This window comes from Acinonyx jubatus, chromosome B4 (assembly GCF_027475565.1).
Source record: "Acinonyx jubatus isolate Ajub_Pintada_27869175 chromosome B4, VMU_Ajub_asm_v1.0, whole genome shotgun sequence".
NCBI classification, from domain to species: Eukaryota; Metazoa; Chordata; class Mammalia; order Carnivora; family Felidae; genus Acinonyx; species Acinonyx jubatus.
In genome coordinates this window covers 127,635,051-127,661,402 of record NC_069387.1, presented here as the reverse complement: position 1 = coordinate 127,661,402, position 26,352 = coordinate 127,635,051, and the positions used below count along the sequence as shown (strand labels likewise).

General features: G+C 41.1%; 1 protein-coding gene across 27 annotated transcripts in view; it reads left to right on the top strand.

Annotated features, from left to right (window-relative positions):
* RBFOX2 (RNA binding fox-1 homolog 2) overlaps positions 1-26,352 on the top strand; it is a 285,934-nt gene that overhangs the window by 150,037 nt on the left and 109,545 nt on the right. Inside the window, exon 1 of one of the 27 annotated variants that reach the window (XM_053226733.1) lies at positions 21,443-22,967. The exons of the other annotated variants lie outside the window; for them this stretch is intronic. Coding sequence (XP_053082708.1) covers positions 22,923-22,967 — 45 coding nt within the window. The 5' untranslated portion in view covers positions 21,443-22,922. Of the gene's footprint in view, positions 1-21,442; positions 22,968-26,352 lie in introns of those variants that run through there. 27 annotated transcript variants of the gene reach the window in all.

The following is a 26,352-nucleotide window of genomic DNA, read 5'->3' as shown; positions in this document are numbered from 1 at the left end:
CCTGCAAAGTAGGTTTCATACTGAGGTGGCTTCTCTTGGCTTGTAGTTGGCCACCATTTCCCTGTGTGCTCATACGACCTTCTCTCCTCTCCATGCATATGATGAGGGAGAGAGCAAGAGTGAGAATGTGCGGGCGCATGTGTGGGCAAGCTCTCCTTGTCTCTTCTTCTAAGGACACTAATCTTATAAGATCAAGAACTTCCCTCATGACCTCTTTTAACCTTAAGTAAGTAGTTCCTTAGAGGCCTTGTGTTCTAATAACAGCCACAGTGGCGGGTTAGGGCTTTACCACAGAATTTTGGAGGGGAGGGATGCACAAACATTTAGACCATCACCCTTGCCTTTTTAATTCAACAAAAATTTGAGTATTTACTGTGTATTAACCACCTTTATAGACCTGCCATTATCTAGTTATGTAAACTCAAATTACTACTCAACCGCACGTGGCCACAGTTTCTTCGTTGGTGAAGCAAAGGTGTTGAACTGGGCAGTAGTTATGATTCACTTGAACTCAACCAATATTAGTTCCATTTTCACTTTCTCCTCTTATTTTCCTCTTTCTCTGGTATATTTAGGGTTGGTCCTTGCTGTTTTTACCCTTCCTTTTCTCTCCTTTTGTTTCTTTGTATTTTTATGTCTCATGTTCTGCCTTCTCTCCATTTACTCCTTCCTGAATTGGATGTATTTTCTAAGAACTTAAAGAGTTTACTAGAAGTTCAGCATGTGGATGGAGCGTTTTATTTTCTTTCTGTTAAACATACTGCAAACCTTTAAACTAACCTTACTCTAAATTAAATGGCTTTTTAGTCACGTTAGAACATACCTGGTTTGCTTTTCTCTAGTCCGCTGCCCTCTGCTAGGCAAGTTTCCTCACAGTGTTATTTCATAAAATTTACCTGGGGAGGCTAGGGATGTTGTTTTTCATGTATGCTTTTACTAAGGCCTCTAAGTGTTTATAGGAGTTGATGATGACAGTAATGTATTTATTTTTAAATTTTTCTTTATTTGAGAGAGCGAGCAGGGAAGGAGTGGGGGGGGGGGGAGAGAATCATTAGCAGGTTCCACAGTCAGTGGGGATCCCAATGCAGGGCTCGATCCCACAACCCTGGGTTTGTGACCTGAGTCGAAATCAAGAGTCGGACGCACAATTAACAGAGCCACGCAGGTGCCCTGATGGTGATGTATTTTTTATTCTTGAGGGAAGGAAGGGCCTTGTGCTGTCCCCCCCTGATTTCTCCCTTTTGATCTTTGGCATTTGAAAGTGGTTGCTCTGCAGTCTCAGTGGCTTTTCTCCTTTTGTGAATGTCAGCAACAAACTTTGAAGTGAGCTTCACAAGATGTAAAAAAAAAAAAAAAATGGGTGACATGGGTGCGAGACTGTGTTGGTGCTAATGTTTCCATGACTGATGGAGAAAATTTGCCAGAAACAGTGTCAGTTAAGACCTGTAGAAACTAGATCATGAGTGGGGGGAGGTCTTGTCCTACTTTTAATATAAATCCTCGGTCTGATGGGCACAGTCTCAAGAAACCATTTGGCAACAAATTATGCACATCTCAAAGCTGTTTCTTCTGGAATTTAAAAATCTATTATCCCCACAACCTGGTAATAGGTATTGTGATAATGGCAGTGATCATTATAAGGATGCTGATGAGCCACCGCCGATTTTTGAATGCCTACCATTTGCCAGGCTTTATATGAAACATTTTACGGGCATTAACACACCAGATACTAACAGCAGCCCTATGGTAAGTAGTCATGGGATGAATTCTCAGTGTTCCAGCACTTAGCGCAGAGCTGAATACATATCAGGTACTCATTAGTAGGTGTTGAAAGGATTTAAACTCAAGTGCACTGTCTTGCTTAAAATTGTCAGTCTCGGTCTGCCCTCACCCTGCCCAGCTATGGATACGGAAGGCGTGCAAGTTTATTTCTCTACTCTGAATTAGAAAGTTTAGTCTGGCCTTATGTTAAGGAGCTGCTTTCCTGTAGCACAGTCTTTACATAGTCCAGAGTCTCATTAGCCATGTGCCAGGGGTTAAACATCGCCCTCACTGGATAGGTTAGTCTCCTTGCCTATCTTTTTATTCTGGTGCTTGGTGGCACTCTAGTTTTCCTTGGGACCAGAGCCCAACACTGAATCCCACTTCGGTTAACTGAGGAATCACTCAACCATTCCTTGCTAGTATCTATTTACAAATTTATTGGATCTTGATTTTCTTTTTCTTTGAGTTTGATGATATTCCTTCCTATGAGACTGGGAAAAGTCAGACTTTCCCTTGCCCTGTCCAATGGACCCTCTTGACTAAGAACAGCTCAGATTAGGCTAGTTTAGTATATCCTTATGATTTGATCATTTGGATCTTGACCTCTTCCTGCAGGAGGTCAGTCTTTGACCAGTCTCCACTTTGACCAGTCTTTATTTCAGTTGAATAATTCTTTGCTCCCAGGACTTCACCCCCTTCTTTGTTTCTGTTGCTGCCTGGTGACGTACGCTCAGTCTCGGGCTCCACTTAACTGCTGGTCAGAACTTCATTCCTTCTGCCCTGGGCCTTCGCAGCTTCCTCCCTTGTTTTTATTCCCTTATCTTACCTTCACAGTTCTCTTGTTCCTCCCTCTCTTCCAGCCATAGGACACACATTGCTTCAGGAAACCCAGTGATACTTTAGAGAGTAGGTCTTGGAAACCTGTTTTTGCACTGCCGAGGTTCAGTTTCCTTTCATCGGTCTCTCCCCAGGTACGTAGCACAAAGGAAAACAGTGACCTTTTAGAATAGCTTTCAAGGGAGGTAGCAACATACCAACTCCCCCAGGATACTGTCGAGTGGAAGCCCCCTGGCCTGAAGAAGTAAGAACAGGAAGGGTAAACCTTTGAAATGAACAGTTTGGAACTATGGAACTCATGGAAGCAAGACAAGCAAGAGATGGGGGAAGTGGTGCTGACTCTAATGTGGATAAAAGATTTAAAAAAATCATAATAAAGGCACTCTGGAATACACCGAGAGCCCCAGCGAATCGTTTTCTTTATACTTCGTATTCTCTGTAGCCATGTCTCTCATTGCGTTTGTAAGTGGACTAAATCACATGTCTTCACACATCTCTGAGTAAAAGGTCAAAAGAATATAGTTCGTTAAACTCCTTGTTGCCTCCGAACAAATCCTGAAAGTTCAAATACCTGGGAGTCACTGCCTATGAACGTAAGATACCGTACTGTTTTTGAGAAGAAATCGACACCTGCTTTCATCAGCCATTTATCCAGAAGAGCGTATGTTCTGTATAAATCTAGCCAAGTCTCCTTCACTGTCTGCACATACTCTACAATATGGGTGTTCATAACGTGATCCAGATATTTTCACTAGGGTTCTGTGTTATTTGAGTGATTCTCCCATATTACAGTTCTCAGTTAACCAGAAACTCCCATTGTTTTTTATTCACTTTTATTATTTGTCTTATGTCAGAGAGGTTGTGGGACACCTTTTCTGTTATCCTTATCATTTTGCATATAGATTGCTATCTTGAACCTTTCGAAGGGAGCTTGCCTGCAAAAGTCTGTATTTACATTCTGTATGCATAGAGCCACGATCTCAGGGATGAGAAGGAGGTGTAAATCAGAATCCAGAGTCGGGGTGAGAGAGACTATATTTAAACTTCTAAGTCCTAAATGAACATTTCAGAAAGTAAGGCTGTGTGTGCTCTTCTGGGCTGATGGCAGATTCCAAAGATAAAAGTAAGTGTTGTAGGACAAGGGTTTTAAACATGGTTAAGAGACACTCATTTCAAGTCTCTGATTTTCTCTGAATGACTCAAAGGATTGCTACTTCGTAAGTCTGCAGTAGAAGAATGTCATTAAAGCTTGTTCAGACTGAAAGATGTAGGGCGTCCTGAGGAAGAGTCAGGCATGGCCAGAAAGGGACAATAGACTCTTGGCCCTAGATTTTCCCTTGAGGGTTTGAAGCCAGATTGGTTTAAACAACTGTTAAATAAAAAACAAAACACAACAGAGATCTCTCTCAGTGGACTAGCCCCCTAGTAAGACTGTTGGAATGTTGGAGCTGGACAGTTTCTTGTCAGTTGGTCACAGCCGTGGAAGAATACAGTGGGGCTAGGATTTGGGTCTCTGGCTTGGCCCTTAGAGGAGGAGGGGCTGGGGTTTTCTGAAAGGAGGAGAGGTTTAGAAATGAAAATAAAAGTCCCTTAATCAAAGGGCAACATTCAAAAGAGATAGGATTAGGATGTGAGCTTAGGGGAAATACCTAAACCAGAAATATTAGTTGTTCACCAAGGAAAAATAGGAGTGTTTGAATGGAACAGCTCCATAAAGAAGGAATTATCTCAAAACCCTGTTAATTTTCTGGCCTATTGGTTCTTAATCTTTATTTTGGGTCTTGAACCTCATTGAGAATCTAATGAAAGCTGTGGACCAGGTCCCCAGAACAATGTACATATTTACAACATTTTGCACACAATTTTCAGAGGATCATAGGCCCTGTGAAGCCCAACCATACTAAGAATGTATTAACTCTTTTGTCATCTACCACTATCAAGACTTAGCCAAAATTTAGTGAACTTGGTGCCACAGGAAGGTTTTGGAGGCTCAGCGGCGATTAATGGTGCTTGACATGCGGATGGATAATGGATTAAATTCAGGGTAAAGATACATGTAATAGAATCTTGATTTTAAAGAATTTTTTTTATCTAGTACTTTAAAAAATTTTTAAGGTCATTGATACAGCTGAGATTTGAGATACGTTATTTAATGGGCTGGACCGAAGATACTGGAAAACCAGCTGCAACCCAAGCTTTGTCATTCACCATGACTCCGAAAAGGTCATTTATCGTGTTGTGTAAAAGGATACATCGTAGAAAGATTCTGCTAGCAAACGAAATTGCACCATCCTGAAAAGTAACAAATACAGAATTGCTGAGTCACATCTTCCACACGAAAAGCACAGGTGGAGTAGACGTACAGGCCAAGGAACCCGGATCACGAAGGCGAATGTCAAATGGGATGTTTTCTAGCTCTGGTAGTTTGTAGTTTAGGTGGAGACAGCAGGCTGGATCCAGGTGATATATTTGGAGTGAGGGCGTGTATGTGTAAGAAAATCGCAGCCAGAGTGTGGGCCTATTACTCACCCGGGTTGAGGAACGCCTGCTAGGTCAAACAGTAGTGAAGATCCACGAGCCAGTCCAAAATCCAAGGGTACTGATGCTGCGGCAAATAGGCCAGGCGGGATTTGGGGGAGAGAATTCTTGGTGCCTGAGCACTAGGGGTGCAAGGCCACTCCATTAAATAGAGTTAGGACACTGCCTATTCCCTTATTCGGTTTTCTTTTTTTTCAGTAAATACATTCGTTGTGCATGCCTGTGGGCCAAGCACCCCTGTGGGTACTGGGGATACGCAGTGGGCTGGATTTGGACGCGGAGTCAATCCGTTGATTGCGTCATCTCATATCTAATTACTTTTATGTGTTTTGGGTGAAGGTAGGAATGAATTCCTAAAATTGTTGGCCCAAAGCTTGATAGAGTGTGCGTGAGACAGTCTGGCTGGACTGAAAGGGAAAGAGAGAGAGCAAATCAGTTATTCCTTCCTGTGCTCACGGATATTTTAGAACTTGGAGGACTGATTTTCCTAGATTCTTTTGATTCAGGTGGTATGTAAGAGCATACTTTGGGGCACAGTTTCATAAAAACCATAATTTTGATATTTTTTTCCCTAGGAACTTGTGCATGTTATCTTAGTTTTATAAGATGAATCCAAAGTATCTGCGATAGGTCCTTTCTCATTGTTTTAAGTGGCAAGTAACAAGTACTGTAGTATTAACCTAGACTTTCTAGAAGGATTCTACATAATCAGTATTGGTCCTTAATTAGATACTCAATTGGTAAAATAGCCATACCTAACAGTGTATCTTTTGTTTGATATTCATATTTTGGTTTTGGCTAAAGTGATTGAAGGGAGTTACTCTGAAGACAATAAAAAATTTTTAACTCTGACACTGATGATCAAATGGAATTTATCACCTTATTTTTTTCTTCATAAAGTAATTTTCAAAAAACCCTAATGAAAAAAAGCCAATCAAACATATTAATAGAGGCAACATCTGTTAAGTTCTAATAGCCCATACCTAAGCAACAGCCTTTAGTTAATTAATTTTTTAAAGTTTGTTTATCTGAGAGAGAGAAAGGCAAAGAGAGGAGAGAGAGAGAAAATCCCAAGCAGGCTCCACACTGTCAGGGGGGCCCGTCGGGCTTGAACTGATGAACCACAAGATCAAGACCTGAGCTGAAATTGGACACTTCACCAAACGAGCCACCCAGGTGCCCTTAGTTAATATATTTAAGGCACGTGAGTAACAAATAGAAAGGCTGTTATGAGGAGGCATCTGCATCTGATTTTGTCCTATGATGTAGGCAGCTGTGTGTCTAGTAAACACAAAGAGTACATTGTAAAGGCCATAAAACGTTTTGGTAACCCCATACACGATGTAATAAATGTAAACGTTAGGTGTAGTTGTTCTGTAGTGTTCTTGATGACATCAAAAGGTAAAGCTGCTGGCAGATGTCTTTAAATTATTCTGGATTTCAGGGCTAAGTAGTTTCTTCTTAATTAAACTTTTTATTTTGAGATGATTATGGATTCATTACACATATTTTATTATTTATTCATTTATTTTTATTTTAGAGAGAGAGTGCAAGTGGGGGAGAGGGAAAGAAGGGAGAGAGAGAGAGAGAGAGAGAGAGAGAGAGAATATCTTAAGCAGGCTCCAAGCCTAGCATGTGGCCCAATGCAGGGCTCCATCCCATGACTCTGGGATCACGACCTGAGCCAAAATCAAGAGTCAGACACTCAACCCCGACTGAGCCACCCAGGTGCCTCTCACTACCCACATTTTAAAGGGGCATTTGATGAGATTTTGACATAGGGAAATACCTGTGACACAGTCAAGGTAATGAATATATTCACCGCCCCAAAAGTTTTTATCATTTTACCGTATTTGCTTTATTATACTCTTTCTATAATTTTTTTTTCCTGAGCCTTTGAAAGTAAACTTAAAAATACATATGTATGTGTGTGTGTGTATACACACATATATGTCATGTTCCTTTGGTCCAAAATACGTCCACGTTTACTTTCTAAAACCATAACCACAGTCCACTTAAAATAAATGCGGCATTTAGTATAGATATTGTTGTCTCATGGGCAACCCATGTGCCAATTTTCTGGTTGTCCCAATCGCGTCCTTTATAGTACCGGATAGACTTGCCTTTTTACTAAACTTTTATTTTCAGATAACTGGAGCTGTAAGAAATCAGTTAGAGAGACGCCACCACTGTTAGCATCTTGCAAAACTATAGCCCGGCGTCACAACCAGGACATCGACATTGACACTGTCAAGACACAGAACACTTCTGTCACCACAAGCATCCCTCCTGTTGCCCATTTATAGCATTCCCACCTGCCCCTACTTCTCCTTAACTCATTGCAACTACCAATCTGTTCTCCATTTCTGTAATTTTGTCATTGCAAGAACTTTTTAGAAATAAAATCGTACAGCGTAGAAGCTTTTGAGACCACGTTCTTAAACAGCATAGTTCTCTGGAGATTCATCTGGGTTGTTGCATGTATCGGTCCATCCTTTTTATTGTTTCGTAGCATTCCGTGGTTTGCGTAGTTTGTTTAAACGCATGTTGGGAGAGATCGACATCGTTTCCAGTTTTTGCCTATCGTGAATAAAGCCGCTGTAAGCGCTCGGGTATTGATTTTTGTGTAATCAGTTCTCGGGGCTCAATGCACAGGTGTGCCACGGCCAGCCATCCCGTGGCGATGGCATACTTACTTTTTTAGGGAACTGTTAAATTGTTTTCCAGGGGCTGTGCCGTTTTACATCCCCAGCAGCAGTGGATGAGTTACGTAGTTTCTCTGCCTCCTCACCAGTATTTGATGGTGTTTAACTGTTCTCCCCTCGCCATTCTGCTGGATACACGAAGGGGATCCTGCCAGAGTTTTCATTTGCATTTCCCTAGTGGCTAATGACGTTAAGCATCTTTCTTTGTGCTGATCTAGTCTTTTAGATCCTCTTTGGTGAAATGTCAGTGCCTTACCCAGGTTCTAATTAGATTGTTTCCATACTGTTGACTTCTAAGAGTTCTTTCTGTATTCTGCGTAGTAGCCCCGTGGCAGATGTGTGGTTCCCAGCACCGCTCTCTCTCTAGCTTATCTTTCCTTTTCATAGAACACAAATTTTTTTTAAACTTGGGTCAAGTCTCATTTATCCATTTTTCCTTTTATGACTCATGTTTTTGGTGTCAGGTCAAAAAGAACTCTTTGGCTAGCCCTGGGTCTTTAAGATTTTCTTCTGGTGTTTCCTAAAAGTTATAGGTCTGTGAGGGTGAACATATGGGCTCCCTATTTCTCCTCCCCTAATGTTGCTTGGGTGGGGGGATTGGGATGCCTGGTGATAGCCTGGTAAGGGTGGAAATTTGGGGTCCCCACTAGGCCTCTGCCGCCGTGGGTGGGACGTGATCAGTCAGGTTGGGTTTGGCCGGATTGGGCCTCCCCTTTCCTTGTCCATTGATTGCAGGAGTGGGCTTCTGTTGGGGCCTGTTCTGTCTGCGCCCCCTGCCATTTTCAGGGTCTTCAGCTCCCCGAGTCCAGGCTCTGTGAGGCAAAAAGGAAACCCTGGGAAAGGAGTTCACCACCGTGTCCTGAGGTCCCAATCCAGTTGGCTTTCTTCTTTCCACCTGTAAGAGTCTTTATATTTGTTGAATGTATCAAATGTCCAGGGTCTTCAACTGGGGGAAATAGGGGAGAGTGTACGTATTCCTTGTTTCTGGAAGCAGAAATCGGTAGTTTTATGTTCGTTGATAGTTTCTCTGTCAAAGAGAGATGCGTGTGTAAATTAACGTATAAACATAAATGTGCCAAGAGGCATGGATGCCGTTACTTACCCCTACAGCAGACTTTTGAGAAGTTTTCCTTCAAATACACCGCCACTCTTAAGATGTCATTGTCAGTGTGCAGCACGTCTGGTTCCGGCTGTGTCTCTGTCTTCTAACTCACCGTCCGTGTGTGTCCATCTTGGACACACTGGCCGCACTTTGCTGGGTAATGATTGCACGTGTTGTCGCTCACCGCGTCAGCAATTGAAGTCTGTTTTCCTGATTTGCCATTATTCATGTCATGGTTACTTTTGTTTTAAGCTACAGAACTACACAGTTCCATGGTCTTTTTTCCAGAGCTCTTGGGCCAAATATTGTGTCATAATTTGGAACCTTCTGCATGTTGGAAAGGAAAGCCAGAGAATATACTAGGGTATACGCGGCCTGTAGTTGGCCGTGGGCAACACCCTGTAATCGCAGCCATTCATGTATCTGCAGCTAAATGATTCTGCATACTCATACTGGTGATATTAACGGTGTCGTCGCACTTTTGTCATCACATTTTATCCAGTGAACCTATCTCCCACCAGCACAAAAAAGGGGGGGTGGGGGAGGGAAGAAAGAAATGTAGTTTTCCAAGCCTTTTGGACTCGGAATTACACATAAAGGATTTTAGACCCGTGGAAATAGGGCAGTCAGCAAGCCGAGCTGGAGTAAGGGCCCTATTTTTAGCCCTCAACTCCACGCTGTTTAACTGCTGAGGTGGTGCTCCAGGCCCTGGATTTGCCAACTGTGATTGTTTCCAGTATGAAAACAAAAGCGGCTATTGGTTTAATCCTGTTATATGGTGTTGATCTTAAAAATCGCTGGATTCATATTAGGATTTGGGGTTTAATCCTGTAAGGATCAGACTTTCATCTTATTTATCCTAAATCCCTCTTTAATCTTGTTAATTATGCCAGACCACTTTCCCAAGGGTCAGGGTGTGTGTCTGTGTGTGTGTGTGTGTGTACGTGTATGTGTACATACATATATATATATATATATATGGTATGCAGTCATATAGTTCCTTTTTCCAAAGATCTCTTTCTCTCTGAAAAAGGTCAGTTTTCTCACAAAGAGCCATAGAACCACATGTCCTTCTCCAGAGCAGCATTAGCATTGCAAGGATGACATCAGTTCTGTATTCTTACACCTTAGATTATAGTAAATCTCTGCAAGGCCTCCTGAGAGGGAGTCTAGTGCTCGTCTTGGATTTCCTGACAAGACGCACGGCACTCTTCTACAAGGGGAATGTTGTTAGAGTTTAGGGGCTCTTCGTCAAAAAAATACAGTTAAATTGGTTATAATTGAGATACCACTCTCCTATAGTAGAACAGAAAATCAGTTCTTAACTTTTGACCTTCACATTGAAATTGTGCTATGTACCTTAGGGAAGGAAGATACACATGTGGTCTCAGATCTCTCTGCTTCCACTTCATGGAATGTAACTGCTTTGGGCCTGGTGCTGTTTCTTTCCTTCTTTTTCTTAAAGGATGTCTGTCAACAACTGTCCTTGCCAAGCAGTAAAAATAATAGATCCTGGCTAACCATAAGTCATTATTTTTTTCTTTTCTTATTTCTGTTTTTTAGGGGTGGGAAGTTTTATAATTGGATTATAAGGTTTACTGATAGATAGGAACCAATCAACCTATACCAAATGATCTCTCTTGGAGCCCTACATAATTTTTCTTCTTCCTCTAGTTCTTGGGCAGTGGTTACTATCGTTTTTAAATAATAATTGGGGTGCCTAATATAGATTCCTTAAGCTGCTAGAACATGGTGATTTTATATGGTAGGGAAAAATACCCTGGTTGACTCTATTTTAATCTTTCTATGAGTATTTCACTTCCAACAATTACGCAAGGATTGCTAAATATAAAAGGTAAAGCAAACCATGGTATTGTGAATTAAAATAGCCTTTAGAACTATTGATATCTCATATTCAGCCAACCTTTATTTTTTCCAAATGAAGTAGGTACAGTCTTTTGGTACATACATAGTTATACACAGCTATCAATGTCTACTTTGCATATTTATTTTAAAGGAAATAAATTATTTAAGGGAACTTATGTATTTATGTAAGGGAACTTTATTTAAGTTAAGGGAAGTGTATTTAAGGGAACTTCTTTGCAAAAATGCACGATGGCTTCATTATTGGCAGTGCTGACAGTGAGATTGTGGGAAGTGGAAAGAAGTTGTTACCAGGATCTAATTATATAAATGGGAAAAACTTAGGGTAAAGAACTCACTTTAGGTGATGGAGTGATTTTGTATGTGCATGCTTTGCCAGAAGTGAGGAGGGGCAACTTTGATTTCTAATCCGCTTTGGGGGAAGCTCCATATCAGGGCTGCACAGAAACATTCAGTGAAGCAGCTCCTTTATCATAAAGAGAATTTTAATTAAAAAATGTTCTTGCATCGTGAGCAGAGTAAGCGACAGCCGGCTACACTGGGCATTTATCTCCTTCAAACCACATTACCAGTAATTGCTGCATTAAATCAAAGTCAGAAGAGATTACAGGTCTGAATTGAGCAAGAGGCTGGTGCCAACCCAAGGATTCCCACACTGCTGCGTCGCTGCTCCCAGAGCCTTGTCCCAGGCCCCAGTGGGGACGAGAGTCAGGGGATGCCTGACAGTCCATCTGTAAGGCACAAGCATGGTGAACACAATCCGAGAAGGGAGGCAGTTGCATGTTCAAGACCCCATGGCCTTGCCTTTTGGTTAGCTTTTTGTTTTGAACACAAGGGGATGATTTCCCATTGTTTTTGCAGTACCGTTAGTGAAAAAGAGAGAACATGTTACCTGCTTTGCACTTGAGGAGATCGCTTTGGGATAAAAATCACTTGTTCTTTCTCTGCTCCTTTACATAGTTGTATTGCCTTCCTGGTCAAGCGTGGTCCTCTCACTTGACTGAGTGATTCAACAGAAACGGCCCTGCCCAAACCACCTATCTGTAGGGGTTTCCCCACCCTCCTTCCCCGCTACTGCCTTTCCTCCTAACACAGTTAACTTAGCTCTTTAAGTGCTTTCTGCTTCCTGTTGAGGCCATGTACTCCTCAGTTCTAGGTCCGGCTTCATAAATCAGATAATTCTGAAGCTCCTTTAAATGCCCTTCCTGAATTATTGGAGATGATGATGATGACGATGGCAGTGACGGTGAGAGCAGCTGTAATTTGATACTCACCATATCCCAGCGCCTGTGCATGTGCTGCCCCCCATGAGGTAGGCATTCTCATCATCGTTCTTTTCCCAGATCCTAGGACCTGAGGCAGAGACATGTGAAAGAACTTTCTCGAAGTCACACAGCTGGGACATGATGACCTGACTGCAGACCCCTGAACTCTTAACCGCACACCGTGTTGCTTCTGTACGCCCATCAGGCATTCTGCTAGGTGTTCAGGATGCTTCGAGGAATAAAACAGACTCTATAAGTCCCTGCCCTCCTGGGTTGGGAGAGGCGACAAGTTGAAAAGGATATGTGGTAGGGCCAAGGGGGTATGCAGCAGAGATGTAAACTAGACTGATCAGAAGTGATTTTCAGAAAAACCTGCTTTTATACTTCTGCTTAAATCTCATGCCTAATTTGCCACCATACCCGTAATCTCCCTTTTCATGACTTTCTCCGTAATGTTGGAGGGCATGACGGTGACTTTCCCTATCTCCTTCTACCAGCCCACCCCCTCCCCAAAGAAAATAACTAGCCCTCCACAAACTCCTCGCAGTGAGTGGGGCAGGAATTAATTTATTTTAATTTTTTAATAGCTCTGTTGAAGTTTAATTGCAGTACAATAAATTGCACATGTGTAAAGTTTATAATTTGGTAAGTTTCACATATGTATATACCCATGAAATCACCCCCATGACCCGATAATGAATATATTAGTCATCTCTAAAAGTTCCCTCATGCCCCTTGTAGTGCTTCCAGCTCTCTCCCTCCACCCTGCATGTTTCCAGGCAACAACTATATTCTTTCAGTCAGCATGGATTACTTTGCATTTTCTAGTATTTTGTAAAACTGGAATCACAATAAATGCTCTTTTTTTTTTTTTTTTTTTTGGCCTGGTCTATTCCACTCGGCCTAAATATTTTGAGATTCATCCATGTTATTGGATATACCAATGGTTCATTCATTTTTATTGCTAAATAATAGTCTGTCGGGCTGTACCATAACTAGGCCAGCATTAATCTTCTGATGGTCATTTGGGTTACTTTCAGTTTTAGGCTTTGATCTGTAAAGCTGCTGTGCATATTCCTGAACAAATCTTTATATGAATACATGCTTTCATTTCTCTTGGGTAAATACTTAGAAGTGCAATGGATGGATCATATGGTAGGTGTGTGTTTAACATTTTAAGAAATTGCTAAACTGTTTCCACACTGGCTGTACTATTTTAGACTCTCACCAGCAGTATTTGAAACTTTCTATTGTTCCGTTGCCTTGCCAGCATTTAGTATTACCAGTCTTTTAAACTTGAGTCATTCTAACAGGTATGTAGTGGTCTTGTGGTTTTCATTTCCAAATGAATAATGGCATTGAATATCTTTTCACAGGCTCTGTTACCATCTCTGTATCTTCTCTGGTCAAGTGTCCAAATCCTTTGCCCATTAAAATATATATATATTGTGATTACTTGTTTTCTTGTGGTTGAGCTTGGAGAGTTCTTATATATCTTGGATACAAGTCCTTTATCAGATACATGCTTTGCAAATATTTTCTCTCAGCTGTGGCTTGTCTTTTTATTCTCCTTACAGTAGCTTTTGTAGAGCAGAAACTTTTAATGAAGAAGTCATTTTATTAGTTTGTCCTTCTACAAACTGTGCCTTTGGTGTCATATCCTAGAAGTCTGCCTCATCCAAGGTCATGAAGGTTGTCTCCTAGGAGTTTTACATTATCATTTTTTACATTTTTATAGTCTGGTCCATTTTGACGACTAGATGTAATATATGGTATAAGGTTAGGATCTCAGTTCATTTTTACTGTGTGTGCATATCCAGTTGTCCTGATACCATTTGTTGAAAAGACTATTCTTTTTTCTTTTTTTTTTTTTTATGTTTATTTTTGAGAGGGAGACAGAGACAGAGTGTGAGCAGGGGAGGGGCAGAGAGAGAGAGGGAAACACAGAATCCGAGGCAGGCTCCAGGCTCTGAGGTGACAGCACAGAGCCCAATGCAGGGCTCGAACCCACGAACCGCGAGATCATGACCTGAGCTGATGTCGGATGCTTAAACTGACAGAGCCAGCCAGGTGCCCTGAAAAGACTATTCTTTATCCACTGCCTTGCCTTTGTACCCATGGATCTACTTTTCCGTTTCCTATTCTGTTCTGTTGATGCACTTTTCTGCCCTGATACCAATACCACACTGTCTTAAGGGATGTGAGTATTATGGGAACCAGTAGACTTCAGAAAAGTGACAGCGAACTGTCACAGACCTCAGGCATAGCCTGTGATTCCAGTCCACACCTGGTGAAAAGATCGTTCTAATCTTCAAAACCTATTTTTAAACAGTGGAACAAAATGGAGAGAACTACCATGGTCACGAGCCAGAGGACTTGATATTTCCGAGATACTAATTCTCCCCAAACTGATCTTTAGATTCAGTGTAATCCCAATCCAAATCTAAGCAAGTTTTTTTTTTGGTAGTAGAAATTAACAAGCTAATTCTAAAATTCATATGGAAATGCCAAGGGCCTCGAATAGCCAAAACAGTTTTGCAAAAGAAAAAGTTGGAGCACTAACACAGCTTGATTTCAAGTTACAATAATTAAGACAGTGTGATACTGGTGTCAGTTTTGAGGTATATACATACCTCTTAATGTCATCCAATGAGATTGGGTCAGTTAGGTTTCGCTGCCTAACAAACCTCCCCAAGACGTAATGCCTTAAAACAGTGTTAGTCGTTTACCTGCTCTCAGTTCCGCAGGTCAGGAATCTGGGTGGTTCTTCTTGTCGGGGTTGGCCGGGCCTGGGTGTCTGGGATGACCTCCCTGTCACATCTGGTGGTTGGCTAGCTGATTGGTCTGGGGAGCACAGCTGGAGCAGTTCACCTCTATTCCACTTTGTTTTCCATCCGTCCTCACATGGTAGTCTCAGGGTTCCAGAGCGTAGCAAGGGAGGGCAAGCCCTAGTGAACAAAACACCTGTCAGACCTCCGATTGCATCACATTTGCTGATGGCCCAATGGCGAACGCAAGTCACAAGGAAGGCTAAGACCAATTTCAAAGGGTGGAGGGAAAATCCCACCACTTCATGAAGAGGCTCTGAAATCGTCTGACGATTTTTGTAATCTATCACAGAGGTATTATGAATGAGGTAAGATAAAAGTTTCTGTGGAGGGTAAAAGGCTCTATTATGTAGCCTTATGTAGAATCATTTGTAGACATATTTCCCTAACAGCATTTGAATATCTGTAGTTATTTTCTGTTCTAAATGGTGTATCTTTGGTGCGCCTGGGTGGCTCAGTTGGTTAAGCGTCCAACTTGATTTTGGCTCGGGCCAGGATCTCACAGCTCATGAGTTCAAGCCCCATGTCAGGCTCTGCGCCGACAGCCTGGAGCCTGCTTGGGATTCTCTCTCACTCCTTCTCTGTCTGCCCCTCTCCTGCTCATGATCTCTCTCCCTCTCAAAATAAATGAACAGTAAAATAAAAAAATAATTAAAAATAAATAAAGGCATATCTTTACCCTTACCCTTTATGTACTGCCTGTCTTTCTGGATTTCCAGTGAATGTCTATTGGCCCATTTTTTATGGATACCTTTTACTTCTTAGTAGTACTGATGTAGCGAAAGAGTAATTAAAGACACTTCTGACAAAACCGTTCATTTCTGGCCTCACTGTTTGCATGCCTTGTCTCTCTCTCCAGATAGAATAACGCATTTCGGCCATAGCGTGGCTTATTGTTATTACCCATACTTCCTTGTGTACCATATGTCACGCAAAGGAGTCCTTTCTGTATACAACTTCTCCGGTAGGTATAATTTCAAGTGTTTCCATTGGTGTAGAAAATTCAACAATTCTCACAGCACCTTACAACCAACAGAACTTTTGCGTGAATATTTTTGAATAGGCTCTTGACTTCATGCCATATATTTACCTGCCTGCTTTTCTTTACGCGTGCTACGTATGGCCCCGCCCCTTCCGTGCTGTTGTATGCGTTTGGAATGCTGTTCCACTGCCTCAGAGCCCCCCCACCTCCACCCCACTTGGAGAACTCTTTGCCACAGTTCATTTTAACTGCTCGTGAAATATTCCTGGCTTCCGTTGCTCTGGGGAGTTCGATGGTGGCAGTGGTGGCAGCTGTGGCCTTTCTCCCAAGTCACAGTGTAACACATGTGGCACCTGTCAAGTGGTATTTTGGTGTTTATGATTTTCCACTCTCTCTCCCTTGCTGCCAGCTCTTTGAGAGTTTTTTCAATTTCTAGGGCTTCATGCGATGTTGGGGATATCTTGGTTGAACGAATGGGTGTTGACTGAATGAGCAAATGAGAGATGGTCTGTTCCTGGTTGTTAATCCATTCGCTCTGATTTGTAGTTGCAGGTAATTGCAGACCTTCCCTTTTCACATGCTGATAGGCATGTGCTGTGTGAAAGGTATTGGCTTAATTCTTTTTTTTTTTTTTGAGTTTATTTATTTATTTTTAGGGGGGGGGGGCAGAGGGAGAGAGAGAGAGAATCCCAAGCAGGCTCCGCACCGCCAGTGAGGAGCCCCCAATGTGGGGCTTGAACTCACCAACCACGAGATTATGACCTGAGCGGAGATAGGACGTTTAACCGACGGAGCCACCCAGGCGCCCCGGTATTGGCTTAATTCTTTGAGAGAAATGCAAAGTTGAACAGACAGGTCCTGCCCTTAAAGAAGTCGCCTAAGAGATTAAACAAGTATTGCTAAAAACATACAAGGTGCTTAGTGTGCTATAAGTCAGCTAAAGGTAAAGTACCATGAAGTTCAAACAAAAGAGAAATTCCTTCTGGCTGGAAGTAATCAGGAAGAGCTTTGTGGAGCAGATTGCATTTAAGGGAGACCTCCAAGGGGTCTGTTTTAAGGTTTGGTCATTTTGAAATGGGTAAGAAAACCATATAATCAAAGGCACAGAGCCAAAAAAACAAGCAAGGTAGTGGTCCAGTCCACCTTGATAGAGGCAATAGTAGGTGGTTGAATGTATCAGTAATTATTTTTGTACTTCACTGTCACTTGGAAGACGAAGAAGTATTCCAAGATAGAAAGTTTTGTTCAAATTTACATGGAGGTATCGTGTCTGTTGTCCATTCTGATCATGAATTTATTAATTTTGCTGCCATCCTTTTACTGCTGTTACTAAAACAGCTCTCTCACACAAAACTTCTCGATCCCTATTTGCTAAATTCAGTTATCTTTCCTAAATTCTCATTTTTTAAACCTTTCTGTATTTCTGCTTGACATCGCTATATACTCAACTCTGGTATCAATTTATGAAATACTTTCCCTAGTGTAAGAGACACAAGATAGAAGAATAGTAACAGATGTCCTCTATGTCCTGGCTTTTGTGAACAGTACATGATCCTGCTTAATCTTTTTTATCCTTTGTTGCTATTTCTGCCTTCTAGAAGTGAGTATTCCTTAAGGTTCTATTTTCAGCCCTTTGCCTTGTATCCACTGCTCGTTTATCTCTTTCTTTTCTTTTCTTTTCTTTTCTTTTCTTTTCTTTTCTTTTCTTTTCTTTTCTTTTCTTTTCTTTTCTTTTCTCTTTCTTCTTTCTTTCTTTCCTTTCTTTCTTTCTTTCTTTCTTTCTTTCTTTCTTTCTTCTCTTTCTCTTTCCTCCCTCCCTCCCTCCCTCCCTCCCTCCCTCCCTTCCTTCTTTCTTTCTTCTTTCTTTTTTAAAGTACATAGTGGTTCAGTAATGTTGTGGACTAAATCAGTGTGGGAGAACATTGCTCATTTTTAATCTCAACCACATTCTGCTGTTGGCTGTTCCTCCCATGCTCCTGTTGCCTCTTCATTTCTAACCCTGACCTCTCTTCTAGGGCTGCCACCTACACCTCTGAGCACTTGTTAGACATTTCCTGTTGGATGTCCTGCCATAACTTTAAACCAGTATATGTGTCTGATTTTCCTGTTTTATCAGTGTGATACTTACTTGGCCAGTCAGCTCAACTTAGAACCTTAGTGTTAGATTTAATTACCTTTCTCTTCTACCCTGTATCCGAACAGTCTGCAATTCCCGTGGATGCTGCCCTTGTAATGTCTCCTACATCTCTACCTTCATTATTCCTACTGCTGGCATGTGGTTTTGCATTAGTAATCTGTAGATGATTGCAATTGTGTAGCCTCTCCTCGGCCTCCCTGCCTTCAGCTTGTTCCTCCTTTCCATTCTTCCTATGGCCACCAGAGCTGTTTTCATGAAACAGTTTTGTAACAACACTCTTCCCTTCTCAAACTGTCTTTAAAGATGAGGTCTGAAATACATAGCTTGATGTCCTAGGCTCTCCACAGTGAATCCAACCTACTTTTCTTAGCATTTGCCACTATTTACCCACAGTTGTCTAGACTGGTCACACTGGTCCATAAGTAGGTCTTGCATATTTCTAACTACATATTTTACCTATATATATCTCTGTCTTTCTCTGCCTCGTCCCCTTCATCCCCATCTATCTCAAGCCCTGTCTGTTTTTGAACTGCTGTGTTATCCCTGTACACAGCAGTCGTTGGAATCTTCTAATATTATTGTCACTAAAACTAATTTTATACCTTAGAGCGGAAGTCCTTGCAGTCTGTGTTAAGCATTCTACCGTGGACACTCTTGGTAGGGTTGTGGCATAGGCAGAAGGGAAGGAAAGAGAGAAGGAAAAAAGAACAAGAGAGTAGAAAAGAGAAGAATCTCCAATACTGTCTGGCTGTCCGGTACTTGGTAAGTCTTGAGATGCCTCCGAGACTTAAATTTCATGAATCTCAAGGTAGCTTCTAGATACCTCACTCTTAAATATTACTGGGTCCGTTACAGTCTATCTAACACACGTGTTATAGGTATGTCAGCTATTGAAATCTGTGATCTGGGTGTCTTACTAATGAGATGCATGAAATATGTATGAACAGCCATTTTCTGTATTTATAACTGATGAGTAAACAAAGATTTCAATACTATGAAAGCAGTCATAATATTGCAAAAAGGGTGTACTTTTTCAAATGGCATATATTTTAGAATTTTATTTTGACTATATTACAATTTAAAATTTTTTACAAGAGGTGAGTCAACAGGCAAGAAATACAGGGAGTTATAATTCATATGCTGAATTATTTTGTCATTTTTCTGAAGGGGGCTAATTATTTAAACTAATTATTAGTTTAAATAATTATTAAACTATTAATAGGCAGAATCTAGGTAAGACATGGTTAAGTTTGTTTATCATCCGTGTCCTCCAGAGAGTTTAGTCAGGCCATCGTGTAAAGTAAAGCAAATGTGATAGTATAGAGGCTGAGAAAGTATTGCCAAGTTTTAAAGTACTTATACTCAAAGGAAAATGTTTTGATTCCCTTAAACTTATAAAAAGATAAATTATAGGAGCACCAAAGGCTAATTTAAATGTATGCAAACATATCAGAAGTTTATCTTTAACGTAATAAATGAAAACCTCCTCACCGTCCCACCTCCCCAGAGATGTAGGTTTTGTCATATGTGTGTGTATATAAATATGATATATGTTACATACAGTACATGGTATATATGTGGCATCTGTTGGTATGTGTATCAACCAGTAAGTTATATATGTGTGTGTGTGTGTGTGTGTGTGTGTGCGCGTACGCGTGCACGTAAATATGTAACATATCTAAGATATATAAAGCTTACAAATTAAATACATGATTTATTGATTGATATACAGAGATACATATGTGCATTTAAAAATATGGAATTACACTCTCTACATTATTCAGCAATATAATTTTTTTCACTTAATATTGTAGTCACATCTTCTCACCCTGTATGTATAGATCTATCCTCAAGAAGAATTTAAAGCTCTCGAAATTGACAACGCTCGCAGTAACATATGTGGAGACCATTTTCAAGTTTAAATTATATAGGTTGTTCTTGGGGCGCCTGGGTGGCCCAGTGGGTTATGACTCTTGGTTTCAGCTCAGGTCGTAATCTCACGGTTTGTGGGTTTGGGCCCCGTGTTGGGCTCCACGCTGAATGGCAGGGCTTGCTTGGGATTCTCTCTCCCTCTCTCTGTCCCTCCCCCTCTCACGCTTTCTCTCTCAAGGCGGATAAATAAACTTACAATTTTTTTTTATCAGTTCTAGAATTTGAATTATAGTGTGTCATCTTAAATACAGTACCATCTGGGAACTTCTGGGATCTTCCGTAATTAATTCACCAAATATTGAACGGAGTTAACTCATGAAATTTATCAGCCATAGTTCATTATCGCAGCCCTCCGTGGTTTATAAGAAGTGCATCGTTTCCCAGTCTTCCTATCGAGAGGAATCTTGATACCAGTCACATCAAGGATGTAATGGTGATTTATGTTAGTTTACAAGTATCTTATGTGGCCAGTACTGCTGTACTGCTCTGTATGAAATGCAGTAGAGTGGATGTGGAATGGTATGGTATACAAGGAGTAAGAAGGGTTGGAGAATTATTTGATTTGTGATTAGAAGCAGAAATTTAGTGGGGCTCCTGAGTGGCTCAGTCGGTTAAGCGTCCGACTTTAGCTCAGGTCGTGATCTCGCCGTCCGTGAGTTCCATCCCCGCGTCGGGCTCTGTGCTGACAGCTCGGAGCCTGGAGCCCGTTTCGGATTCTGTGTCTCCCTCTCTCTCTCTGACCCTCCCCCGTTCATGCTCTGTCTCTCTGTCTCAAAAATAAATAAACGTTAAAAAAAAAAAGTAGAAATTTAGTATCAGATTTTATTACAGAAACATTACTTTTGTTATTTCTTAATTACCGCTTTAATAGTGGTGTAGGGGATAGTCAGAATGTATATGAAAGGCCCTTAACATGTGACAAATCCAATCAAAAATGTTATGAAAATGTTATGAGGCTCAGATAATCTCTAGTCAGAATTGACAAAGCCAGAGGCTCATAGTTGTGAGAAAGTGATACTGTGGACGTGTTCATTAAGAGCAGCTTTGAAAAAAATGTTATTCTTTGTGTGAGAAGTGACTTATGGTGTTTAATTTTGTGCTGTAGCATCCTTTTGCCTTTTGGTTTTACCTGTGTGCTTACCTCTTTCCCCCAAGACTGTAAAGTCCTTGACAACAGGACTGTGTCTGTTCATTTCTCCAGTGTCTAAGCACGGTACTAGATGTTCAGTAAATTTTAAAACGTTACACTGAATTAATGCATTATTGTATCTCGTGTGTAATACACAGACCCAGTATACCAGCGATCTGAAGATGATCTAGTACGTTCTAATGGTCCACCCAATCTCCTAGAACCGATTTTAGGTAAATGTTTCACCAAGAGAACTATCTTAGATGTGCTAAAGCCATTTTGACTCTTACAAAACAATTGCACCGGGGGCGGGGGGCACAGCAATACATAAACTCTCACAAATGCCTCACAGTTGCATTTAATCCTTACGGTTTAGTCTTACTGAAACATGTTATAATATTACTGGCTCTCCAAGATTAGGGAGATCATAGCCCTTGAAACTAATTTAGAATTATTTACCACTTGAACTTTTGAATGCTCGCGCCAAGTAGGGAATTTCTTAGGAGCACTAGTTATAAATAGTGTGTCCCTTACTAAGCATTCACTTTCTGCTCACTGTATGTCCTATTTTCTAAGAATTACTTAGCAGTTCTCTGGTTTTATTTTTGTTTATTTTTTGCAGTTTTTAGCAGCCCTCTGGTTTTAGATGGGCTGTCTCAACTTTGAACCCCAACCCGCCGTGCTTTATCGGACTGACTTAACACCTGTCCGTGTTTGTTCCTGCTTTTAATATCTGGCATAGAAATATGCGTGCACATGTGTGTTCGTATATAATGGTAGGGTGGGTATAGCAGCTTCCTAACAGAGGAAGAGCAACTGATTTTCTGAAAAGACCTTTCCACCCCCACCTTTTTTGCGGACAGCCGGAGTTAATCCTTACATGTTTGATTGGAACAGCTGAGAGAGTGTGTTGCATATCTGAAGGTCTCCGGTGGACTCATGTTGCCTCCGAGCTGGGGCCACCTCCCTCTTTTCTAGTGCCGATCCTGCCAGCTGTCCCGGCCTCTGTTAAAGCACAGTGAAGGAGGTGTTAAATGATACACAAACATACACTGTCATGAAAGGGATCCCTCTACTGCATGTAGCGGGGCGACTTCTTTTTTCTGCCCTTCCTTGCCACGACAGAGGGGTTTTATACTGTTAATCCTAGCACCTGTCTCTGCCGGAGACGGTTAGGAGGGGTGTGTGTGGCGTGTGTGTGTGGCGTGTGTGTGTGTGTGTGTGCGCGCGCGTGCGTGCGCGCCACCCTACCCAAGGAGCAGTAGAGAAATAACACCAGTCCCATCTGCCTTTCCATGTCCTGGATTGGGAGTGTTCCCCTCTGACGCATTTGAAGCCGGGAACATATATATCATTTGGATCCTGGATACCTTGTGCTTCCTGCCGTTGTTTTTTTGTTTGTTTGTTTGTTTTTTACTTTTTGTTTTTGCCTCTTTAAGGAGCCCGTGTTCTCTGTCCTGGCTGTCATTCTCTGCCTCTTGAGTTTCTGGTGGTGGAGTTGTCAGTTTGAACCCACCAGAAATAGCAAGTCTCTACTGTAGTTTTCAGGCTGTAACTGGTAACTCAGTTGGAGGTTTTTTTGCTTTTCCCCTGAACGCTTCTTCTGTGTAGTGTTGAATGTTACTGGGGTGGACGCTTGGGCTGAACCAAGCTCCAGCTTCATCATCTGAGCCAGCAGACCTATCTGCGTAGACTGGGAGGCAGCCAGAGATTTTTGGGTGCTACCTAGTCCCTTTGGACAGGACAGCCAGATCAAACAAGGCAAAAGCATAGACGCTTTTGGTACTGTCTTTATCTGAAGATATTTTTCCGCTTTGCTATGTATGGTGTATATTGTATGGACTATCAATATCCTGTTGTCCAGGTAAGCTGAGGGCTGTAACGTTTTTTTGTTTGTTAAAGTACCGTTTGATTGATGTGAAGGTTTTATGATGGGATGAAATGCTTATAAGCTTTCTGTCTTTTGACCTGGTACCACTCAGGGCATAGATTTCCCATGGTACTTTGCTAATTTGCTGAAACAGAAGGTTTGAGTTTTATAGTATTGAGGACTGGGCAGGGGAGGTTACTTTCAACTCTAGAAGTTCTTGAAACTTCAGAGAGATTCCTGTGCGCGTGTGCATGCGTGCGTGCCTGCATGCATGTGTGTGTGTGCGTGTGTGTGTGTTTAAACACAGCGAGCTTGTCATTATAAATGTAACATACTAAGTCACCGTATTAAAGTATACTTGAGGCTTCATTCTGAGTAGATGACAAGCACGGATGGCGGTTGCTGTTTTTCAGAAAAGTAATGTACGGCGGGGCACTCTCTACACACTCAGTGTTTTAGACTGTTTTGTGATGGGATTAGTGGCATCTTATTTATTAACTTACTGAAGTCTAGAATCAGAAAATTTCAAGTCATTATGAAGTGTATTCCAGATACCTACCATTTGCCTTTAAATTAGTAGCAGTATAGTGAGTGAAGTTGAAGTATCCTGGCTTCTGATTCAAGCTATAGCGTTAACCACCTCCATGATATGCTCAAATAGCTTCATTTGACTTGATTTCACTCTCCCTACGTACGAAATGAAGGGGTTGGACCAAGTGATCCTTCATAGGTCGCGATTCTTTGAAATATTAATGGATTGTGCTGAAAACCTAGAACAGGAGGATAAAAACGGTTAATACAGTTAATTCTGAATCACAGATACCAGCAGTTTTCTCAGTTTGTTTCGGTTTACTTTTATTTTCATGGTACTTCATTATTTTTTCCTTTGAAATGGCCATTTCTCTAATAATTAGCTCCTAAGCTGTAGGCTGAGCAGAAACGCATAGGGTTAAAGGAAGTGACAAACTAACCATTACATCCTATTGTGTATTTTGGGCCCAAAGGCTAACCAGGCTATTTTTAATTGAACCTATTGGGTAAGCTCTCCAGAGGAAACTCCCAGCTCTCATTCATGGCCACCAGGATTGAAGTCAGATGGGAGGGGATGTGGTTATGTTTCTTCAACTATGCGTTTTACTTATATTCTGTTATATGTATGTGTTTCCATTATTTTGAGTTATTCAGGTCAAGGGTATTTACCACAATGAGGTTTTGATATATTTGTGGGTCTTACTTACCTGTGGACTGTTTCTCTACTGGCATAAAACAGTAGATTGGTCCACATAACAGTCTAAGGCTGAAAGTGTCATGAGACTAGATTAGAAACAAAGCTTCTTCCAAGTAAATATTGATGTGCTTTTGAAGAGAAACATCTGTGAGCAGTATTTTTCTCAGACCCAGCTAGCAAAGTAAGGGACTTGTAGTAACAGTTGTATGAGTAAAATTGCGGGGAAAAACTGGAAAAGCAAAAGTGTTCCCAAAGAAGATTGAAGTATCAGAGATCTATGGAAAAAATAATTATAATGTATAAAAGAAGTTTTGGGGTAGAAAACTGGCCACCTCCCAACAAGGGAAAGGTGGTGGGGTGGATTAAAGCGTTCCTATTTAGAAATTACAACATTTGCTAGTCTTTAGCAGTGCAATTTTATTCGTTTATGATAAAATGTATTTGACACCCTAAATCTTTTTAGTCATTAAGTTTTAGTATTGGTAAAGGTAGCGCTCAGTGTTTGAAACAACCCTTTCCTGGCTTTGCTCCATTTAGTAGCTATATTCTATCTGAAATTCAAGTAGCTTAGAAATGCAGATAATGAGATTTTAATTTTAAGAGTACACTCTCTATTCCACCACATCAGGGAAATGAATGAGATTGGAAAAACAGTTTTAAGTTGAAGGATCCAAAACTATTTTACAATCTTATTTATTAATTCAGTTAGGGAGACAGTTTTCTTTCAGCGCCTTTGTAAATGGGCAATAGATAGCTCTTGGCCACCTAACCTTTATTTATTTAAAAAAATTTTTTTTAATCTTTTTATTTATTTTTGAAACAGAGAAAGACAGAGCATGAGCAAGAGAGGAGCAGAGAGAGAGGGAGACACAGAATCTGAAGCAGGCTTCAGGCTCTGAGCTGTCAGCACAGAGCCTGACCTGGGGCTGGAACTCACGGGCCGTGAGATCGTGACGTGAGCTGAGGTCGGACGCTTAACCGACTGAGCCACCCAGGCGCCCCTTATTTTTTATTTTTTAAAATTTACATCCGAATTAGCATATAGTGCAACAATGATTTCAGGAGTAGATTCCTTAGTGCCCCTTCCCCACTTAGCACATCCCTTCTCCCTCAACCCCTCCAGGAACCCTCAGTTTGTTCTCCATATTTATGAGTCTCTTCTGTTTTGTCCCCCTCCCTGTTTTTATATTATTTTTGCTTCCCTTCCCTTGTGTTCATCTGTTCTGTGTCTTAAAGTCCTCATATGAGTTGAAGTCATATGATATTTGTCTCACTGACTAATTTCACTTAGCATAATACCCTCCAGTTCCATCCACGTAGTTGCAAATGGCAAGATTTCATTCTTTTTGATTGCCGAGTGATACTCCATTGTATATATATATATGCACCACATTTTCTTTATCCATTCATCCATCGATGGACATTTGGGCTCTTTCCATACTTTGGCTCTTGTTGATAGTGCTGCTATAAACATGGGGGTACACGTGTCCCTTCGAAACAGCACCCTGTATCCCTTGGATAAATGCCTAGTAGTGCAATTGCTGCGTCGTAGGGTAGTTCTATTTTTGGTTTTTTGAGGAACCTCCATACTGTTTTCCAGAGTGGCTGCACCAGCTCGCATTTCCAGGCCACCTAAACTTTTATCTCCACTGTAGTTATAAAATTTTCTTACTAGCTTCTGTCATATTCTTATACTTAGTTAAATTAAAGCTCCTCACTGGATAACATGTGTGGTTCTGTACTGATGCATTATGCCATTGGAAATCATTGAGGATATGGCTGAACAGTATTTTTTTTAATTAAAGATTTGGCACCTGTTTTTTAACTTGTTTCTAGAATTGCTAGTGTTGAGATAACGAAATAAAGTGAGTTCTCAACATAAGGCAAAAAAGTATTTTCAGAACTTGACCATTCGTTGCTCTTATTGTTAATAAAATCACGCCTATGTTAAGAGTATGCAGTTGAGATTGGTTATCTTATTAGTTATGATTTTTGTAGAGCCAAGTCTAGACCAAATCAGGTTAAAATACAGGCAGAGTAAATAGATAGGGGCTTGCTTGCTATGATTTAAAGGACAATGACTATGGTCTCCCTGCCCAGAAAAAAAAAATCTTATTTATTGAGAAACTATTTCTGAAATTATTCTTTTGG